Source organism: Helianthus annuus, chromosome 13, assembly GCF_002127325.2.
Source record: "Helianthus annuus cultivar XRQ/B chromosome 13, HanXRQr2.0-SUNRISE, whole genome shotgun sequence".
Lineage (NCBI taxonomy): Eukaryota > Viridiplantae > Streptophyta > Magnoliopsida > Asterales > Asteraceae > Helianthus > Helianthus annuus.
Window position 1 is genome coordinate 82,673,881 of NC_035445.2, and position 8,664 is coordinate 82,682,544.

Below are 8,664 nucleotides of genomic sequence, written 5' to 3' on the forward strand. Positions count from 1 at the left end.
GATTAACCGGGTTTTCACCCCTACCAACGCCCCAGTTCCTACAGTCTTATGTATAAAAGAAAAGTTACTATTTAATAAAACTGATATTATTGTATGCTATAACCTTCTACAAATATTATTGTATGCCAACGAGGTAGTGGTGGAGTGGTTGGGGAAAGACTTGGTGTTCCTTGTGACCTATGTTCGACTCTCACTCGCCCCATTATTTTCTGCGGCATCTAGGTGAAGGGCGAATACGGGTGACGCCAGTTCGTCTTGGATGGGAGGCGAGGTTTTACCGATTATTTGACTGTCGTACCTTCGGACGGGTGGAGGTCGGATTTCCGCGCATCTGGGAGAGCCAAGGGGCTGGTGGCGGTCAAGTAGTCGACCTTGGTTAATGATGGTCTATTAGGTGAAATTGGTTAACACAGTCATAATTGATCCAAAATGGTCAATCATATTCAACATAATTGGTTATTAATTAAATATGTCATTACATTAACTGGATTTTAGGAAATAGATAGTGTGGATTCAAAACTGAAAGTTTCAAAATAAATGAATAACAAAGATATATAGACAAACGTATATATGTCGGATTAGGTACATTTCTACTTGGCATCTTTATTCTTGGCCGGCCTTTTTTGTCTTTCTAAATATAACTATTTGCCGTGCATGCTGTCTGCTGAAGGATTCCAATCTACTAGTCACAGGTTCTAGTGCTGATCTATGCAATCCTGTCCACAGTTATGTGGTTTATATTCTAAACTTGCATTATATATCATTCATACATACACAACCATCATACTAACCAGGCTTTCATATGGCTTTAGAGCAAAACCAGCTTCACTTTCTTGTCATACCCATGGCCGCTCCAGGCCACTATATTCCCACCATTGACTTGGCCAAATTACTAGCTCAACACGGTGTCCGAGTCACCATGGTCACCACCCCCGTCAACGCCCTCAGATTCGGGTCAATCCTCGATCAAGAAATCCAATCAGGTCTTCCCATCTGTTTTCTCGAATTCCCTTTCTCATATAAGGAGTTTGGCTTACCCGAAGGTTGCGAAAGCGTAGATGATCTTCCTAATATGGAAATGACAAGGGCGCTTATGCAAGCCTATAGTTCACTACAAACAAAGGTTGAACAATATATCGAAAATCTTGTTCCAAGACCAAACTGCATATTAGCCGACACGTTTCTCCTATGGCCAGGTGAGACTGCGAAAAAGTTTAAGATTCCAAGAATTATTTTTGATGGAATGAATTGCTTCACACAGATGTGTAACCATGTTTTACACGTCTCAAAGGTATATGAAAGTGTGGGAGAGTCGGATTCGGAATCATTTGTTTTGCCTGGTCTGCCTGATTGTATCGAACTAAAAAGAACCCAACTTCCTTTTTCATTCGATCCGAGGCTTAAAGGTATTAGTGATTTTAATGAAAAGCTTCGGGTATCTGAATCCAAAGCCTATGGGGTGGTTGTCAACAGTTTTGAGGAGTTGGAGCAAAAATATGTTGATGAATATCAGAAAGTGAAAGGAGATAATGTTTGGTGCATAGGGCCATTATCATTATGCCACAAATATGAATCAGAGAAGTTTCAGAGAGGTAACAAATCATCAGTTGGCAAAAATGACTGTCTCAAGTGGCTAGATTCTCAAGAAAATGGTTCGGTGATCTATGCGTGTCTAGGAAGCGTAAGTCGGGTTGAGCCTACACAACTCATAGAGCTTGCTCTAGCTCTAGAATCATCGAAAAGACCATTCATTTGGGTAGTTCGAGCTGGTCATAAGACCGAGAACATAGAAAAATGGATAGAGGAACAAGAGTTTGAAAAGAGAACCAAAGATAGAGCTCTATTGATCCATGGGTGGGCTCCACAACTGCTGGTGTTATCCCACCCTGCGATTGGAGGATTTTTGACACATTGTGGGTGGAATTCGACTCTAGAAGGGGTTTGTGCTGGTGTCCCTATGGTAACATGGCCTCAGTTTCAAGAGCAATTCTACAATGAGAAGTTAGTGGTACAAGTGTTGAGAACTGGAGTTAGTGTGGGTGCTCAAAAAACTTCAGCGTTCTGGCTTGTTGAAGATGAGTCTGGAGAGTTGGTAAGGAGTGACGCATTTCATAACGCTATAGAGATGGTAATGGAAGAAGGGAAGGAAGGAGAAGATAGAAGAAAGCGAGCGAAAGAACTCCGAAAGATGGCAAATAAAGCAATAGAAGAGGGAGGATCTTCCCATCGAAATATGACTCGCCTAATCGAAGCTATCAAGAACCAAGAAAGAACTATGAAACTAAGCTAAGAAGATAAATACTGAGTCCCCAAGATTTGAGTTTGTTATACTCAAATCCCCTAGATTTGAGTTTGTTATACTCAAATCCCCTAGATTTGAGTTTGTTCTTTTTATGATCTATTTTATTAATCCCATCAAAATTAAGCCATTTCTTGTTTCTTTCTTTTGTGTGGTTTCAGGTGTTGGTGCACTTGTGTCTATACTTTGTCTGTATTCGGTCACGATGTAAACGATGTCCTGTTCTTGTGTTGTAAGTTGACCAAGTCAACCATCCTCCGGTTTGACTTGGACAACAGTTGGTAAAAGTTGAAAGATGTACTGTCTCGAAGGATAAGAGATCGAAGGATGATGTGGATCCTTTGATCTCGTCGAAAGATATGCTTCGAATGATTAGACCTCGAAAGGTGATCTTTCGAGGTCCCTGCTGATCTTTCGAGTGACTTGTCTTCGATAGATGATCCTTCGGACCATCTATCGGATCCTTCGGACTGCACATCATGAGCTGGGTATAAATACCCATGCAGTGTGTTGTGTTAGACAGTTCTGAGAGTTCACATAGGTGCACACACCGAAAGAGAGAGAGACTTCTTGAGAGCTTTCTGTCCGGAACTCACACACACACTTTGAGAGTTTACATGTTAGATTTGTAAACATTGTGCTTGTAACCGAAACCTTCATTTGCATTAATACAAGTTGTGTTAATCGGTGAACCCGTGTATGTTGTGTTTGTACTTGCTTAATCTCGGTTTGCTTGCTAGCTTGGATTCCGCACTCGCTAGTGGGTTAGTATAACAAGGTTTGAGGTTCGTCATCCTCCGACAAAAAGGGACCTACAAGTGGTATCAGAGCTTGGCTCTTTACCTTGTTTAAAACCGGGTTATTCAAGTTCTTGGTGTGTGTTTGAACACTTGGTTTAACACCCGTTTTTGTTGGTTTTTCAACACCTTTAAACTGGAAAACGTGTCTTAAACTTACCGGGGGTGTTCTAAGTGGGTTGGGTAACTTAAAACTTGTTTTTGAGTGTGTTGGTAATTTCCGGCCATATTCCGGTCAATATTCCGGTGACTGGTTTGAAGATAAGGTTTTCCTTTTTGGGTAAATTATCTTTGAAAATCTTGGTTGGTGAGAAAGTACAGCCTGCCATACCCTTTTGCCGAAAGTTGACTTACCAACCCATCACCTTTTCACCAACCTATCACATCAACGTCAGTTGTGTCAGAACCTCTCGAAAGATATCTTTCGACATCGAAAGACCATCTTTCGATCAAGGAAGGCTCGAAAGATCATCATCCTTCGACCCATCCTTCGAAGTCTGAAACATATCTTTCGATAAAGGAATCTTTTCGACAGACAGTGTCCGAAAGATAGGGATTTATCTCGAAAGATAAGGATCTTTCAAGTGTGAATCTTTCGAGATTTTGAATCTTTCGAAGCCAGTGCTCGAAAGTCAACAGTGATCCTTCGAACACTGTTGATCATTCGAACAAGTGTGATCTTTCGAAAGTCAGCTATACGAAAGATAAGGATATTTAATTCGAAAGATAAGGATCTTTCAAAAGGGAATCCTTCGAGTTCTTGAATCTTTCGAAACCATTGTTCGAGATACAACAGTGATCTTTCGAGTACTGTTGATCCTTCGAATAAGAGTTGATCTTTCGATTGTGGTCAGTTTATTGTTAACAAGTTTCTGTGATTTCAGATTTTTCGACCAAGATCCTTCGGCTGTGTGATCTTTCGGATTACTCACTTAGCATTTATTTTTCTTATCGATCATGAATCCGAGTTGGTGGAATCCTGCTCCAGATAATGGTGAATATACAAGATCAAATGTCACTCCCTCATGGTGGGGTACATCGGCTCCAGACGATGGAAAATACACGAATACAAGGTCATCTCCTTTATGGGCGGAATCGCCGGTATCAACTTCTTCTCAGGGAAATCAATGGGCTTTGGTATCGAATCAAACTCCGAGCATTCAAAGTATTCTACTAAGCGAAAGTGAAACAGGAAGTTTGAATCGACCTCCAAAGTTGATGCATTTGAATGAATATCCAGGATGGGTTGAGAGATTTAAAACATATGTTCTTGGTCAAAATACGGAACTGTGGATACGTTTCACCACAGATTTCGATCAAGCCATAGAGGTTGCTGCTTCAGATTCTGCTACGTTTGCTGATCTTCCAGAAGATAAAAAGAAAACTTATGATCTGGAAAAGAAGGCATACGCCATTCTCACTCAGGCGTTGAGCAAGGATATCTACCATCAGTTTGTTAGCTTCAAGACAACAAAGAAGTTGTGGGACGGATTAAAAAACAGAGGAGTGGGAAATGCAGCAACACGTCAAATGCGTCATGATCTTCTTAAGAAAGAATTCGAAGGTTTCACTTGTATGGATAAGGAGTCCTTGGGAGATATGACAAGCCGATTTTATCATTTGCTTACGGAATTGGATAATTATAATGTAGTGACAACTAATGCTGAAATTGTGAAGAAGTTTGCTGATGCTTTGCCTCCTCAATGGAGTAGTTTCTTGGAAATCCTGAAGTACAACGGAGTGTTGAGAACCACTAATATCAACGAATTCGTGCAACTTTTGGAAAACAAGGATCAGGAGGAAACATTAAAGGCAAAAAGAGTTCCAGTGCCACAAAATCCAGAGATGTACTGTGGAACTTCCAATTCTTCGTCTGCTAGAACCGGTCCACATGCTCCACTTCAAACAGCCTTTGTTACTAGCACGGATATGTATGGCAACCCTGTGCAAGTTCCTGTTAAGCCACCTCCCACCACAGACATGTACGGAAATCCAATACAACCACCTCCTCCTCCGCCTCCTGCTCAACAACAACGTGCATGTTATGGAGGAACATCATCTGCTAGTCAACAATCAAAGTCAGGTACAGTACAGCTCGACACGTCAAGCTTCTCTAAAATCAGTGTGGAAGTAGCTAAGGAACACATGGAGCTGCTTAACACTGTAGTGAGTGCGTACTGTGGGTTAATTGAAGGTCAGATTGGCAACATTAATCTGACACAAGAAGATTACAGGCAGATTGATAAAGAAGAGATGGACTTGATGGATATCAAGTGGGCCTTTGCTAGTGCTGTGAGAAGAGCAAAGGATTGGATGGAAAGTACTGGCAGAACCAACTTGGAAAGTAAGCGAGACACCAAGTATGGGTTCGATAAGCAAGCTGTAAAGTGCTTCAACTGTGGTGAACGGGGTCACTTTAAACGGGAATGTACAAAGCCAGCACAGCACGGGAATCAACACCCCTTCAGAAACCAAGGCAACCGGCAGAACAGAAACAATGATCGTACCATGGTACCCGTCAACAACCAAACAAACCGGGCACTTGCGGTTCAGGTAGATGAAGGTTGTGACTGGTCAATCCAGTTGGGTGGTGATGCTCCCGATGGAACAGCATGTTTTGCTCAGGTTGTGAAGAAGCTAGTTCACACCAGTGGTGGAGAATCTTCTGCCAGTGGTGGTGAATCGTCTGAAGATGAAGACTCCTCTGGATACAGCAGGAGTGTTGATGAAGAATCATCCAATTCTGGTGATGATCATGTGGGTGAGACATCTAATGTTTCGGATGATGTTGACTTTGATGAACTTTTGGAGGAAGCTGCAGCAGAAACTCAAAGAAGATCTATTCTGGTGGATCAAGCTGCTTATACTTCGTCTTCTCTCCATTCAGCCTTTATGGCTAATGTCGACGGTTCATCAAGTCAGGTATGTGTCGATGAACCCACTACTGTTAATTGTGATGAATGTACTAGGCTGCATGCTAGATATGCTGAAATGGAGAAAAGTATGTCTGAGTTGCAAGGCAAACATGATGCTTTACAAGCTAGTTTGTTTGACTTGCAAGACAAACATACTACTGTGAATGAGAATTTGAGTGACTTGCAAAGTAAACATGACGCTTTGCAAGAAAAGTATGATGTGACTTTCCTCCACAATCAGAAATTGACTGTGGACCTTTCCAAATGCACAGAAGCCAATATGTTTTATGAAAACCATGAAAAAGAATTTAAGTCAGTAATTGAAACATTAAAGAAAGATAAAACTGAACTGACTAAAATGGTTTCAAGAAAACAAACTGATATTAATTTGTATATATCTCGCCTTGAGATTATGCAAAAAGAGATGGCTTGTGTGAAAACCGAAAGTGATGCGATCCAACTCAAACTAGACAGTTATTTGAGCTCTAGCTATGTGTTAGATCACATCATAGATGTTCAGAAGGAAAAGAGGGATGTCACATGCATAGGCTACAAGAAGTGTCCACCACCAGTGAGACATAATTATGATGCCATGCCTGATGAAGAGGACAGAGTGTTCTTTGAGCCATCTGTGCCTCTAGATGTTAAGGAGTTTGCTGCAGGACTCGGATACCAAAAAGAAGTATCCTCAGATTCAGATGTGTCAGCAGATACATTTATAAGTGCTGAACAGAATCAAGATCCTCCAGTTGTGATTGAGGATGCTGATTCTTCTGATGATGAATCTGATGATGCTGTCCCAGCAAAGTCTGATGCGGTAGCCAAAAATGAGGACATACCTCTTGAGAATCACATTCTATGTGATCCCCCTGTACAAACCGCTAAGACTGTTGCAACTGAGTCCTCATCTGCAGAAGAGCCGGAGAGTGTGAATTTGCTGTACACTCTAGTTGGTGATGATAAAATTTACTCAGACAAAGATTTTCCCATTAAGAATGTTAATCAATCCTTAATCTGCAAAGTCTTTGAAAATTCGACAAGTAAGTTTTTGGGAAAGACAGGACCACGTGTTACAGTTACACAGTGTCCTCCTATTCCAAAGGCTGAAATTCGAAAACAATTTGGCAACAAGAAATTACCAACAGTGCCAAAACAGCAAAATCACACCAAGACCAAAGGAAAATCACCGGCTCAAGTTCAAAAGAAGCCGAACCAAAAGAAGAAGAAAAATGTTAACTTTGTGAAATCGACGGGAACAGACAAAATTGAAAAGTTTGAAAATCAATCTAACTTAGATTTTGTCAAGAAAACAATTGTCGAGAAAAGAAATGAACCAAGCAGTTCAAAGCCTAGTACCTCGGGTTCACAAAGTTCAACATCATCGGCTAAGCGATCACATGATACTTCGGGGTTTATAGAACGAAGATCATGTTTTGAATGTGGAACCATTGGACATATTATTCGTAATTGTCCATATCTTCATAAACAAAAAGGAAAGGTTGATGATCCCCGTGGCAAAACTGACCATAAGCCAACTGTTTCAACAAAACAAGATCCCCGACTTGTAAAAGAAAGGGAAAAGAAACAGAAAAGGCAACAGGTCAAGAAAATTGAAAAAGCAATTAAAATCGATGTGGTTCAAAAACAATCTGTTGCTGTAAAACCAGACAATTCTACAACTTCAAACAATCAAGAAGTTAAAGTTTTAAAGAAAGACACTGGTAAAACAAAACAGACATGGAAACCTAAATCGGTTACTGAATCAGGGGGACCATCACAATTCACCAATCATCAAAGACAAGAAGTTATTGTCATTGATGAAAATGGAAGACCCAAGACCACAATGGCTTGGGTCCCCATCTCCAACTAATTCATTTGAGTTCATGTGCAGGGTGCTTCAGGAGGAACTATCAGTAGTCATTGGATTGTTGATAGTGGGGCATCCAGGCACATGACAGGCGACATGAAGCTTCTCTACGACGTTAAATCTATTAGAGGAGGTTATGTTGCTTTTGCTGGAGATAAAGGTGGATATATAACGGGTGAAGGAATGATATCCAACGGGATTGTCAGCTTTGACAAGATCAATTTCGTGCAACAACTTGATCACAATCTTCTTAGTGTTTCTCAAATTTGTGACAAGAAATTTTCAGTACACTTTGATGCTAATGGATGTTATGTGCTGAAACCCGGCTTCAAAATTCCAAAAGAATGGATTCTCTTGTCGGCTCCAAGAATAAATGATTTGTACGTTCTTGACATGAGCCAAGCTATTACTACGTCTGCACAAGCAACTTGTTTCGTTTCCAAAGCCACAGAAAAAGACACTATCTCTTGGCATAGACGTATGGGTCACATTCACTTACGAAAAATGAATCATTTGGTTTCAAATGAATTGGTGAATGGTGTTCCCCTCAAAAATTTCCATCTTCAAGACGTCTGTGTTTCGTGCCAGAAAGGAAAGCAAACAAAGAAGAAGCACCCTACAAAGAAGATCAACACGGTGGCAGTTCCTCTTGAACGCTTGCACATGGATTTGTTCGGTCCTGTCAAGCACAAGAGTATTCGGGGTGATCAATACTGCCTCGTGGTTACTGATGATTATTCAAGATTTTCTTGGGTTGCGTTCATGGCACACAAGAGTGAAACCTTT

At 40.9% G+C, this 8,664-nt stretch overlaps 1 protein-coding gene across 1 annotated transcript; it reads left to right on the forward strand.

The window, feature by feature from the left end:
- Positions 1–613: 613 nt before the first annotated feature.
- Positions 614–2,440, forward strand: LOC110902879 (UDP-glycosyltransferase 73C4). Its single transcript, XM_022149221.2, has one exon. It carries the CDS (start codon positions 803–805, stop codon positions 2,288–2,290), a length of 1,488 nt encoding a protein of 495 aa, XP_022004913.1. The 5' UTR covers positions 614–802; the 3' UTR covers positions 2,291–2,440.
- The last annotated feature ends 6,224 nt before the right edge of the window (positions 2,441–8,664 follow it).

Coding starts and splice junctions, on each gene's coding strand:
- LOC110902879 (XM_022149221.2), top strand. CDS start 803: ATGGCTTTAGAGCAAAACCAGCTTCACTTTCTTGTCATACCCATGGCC.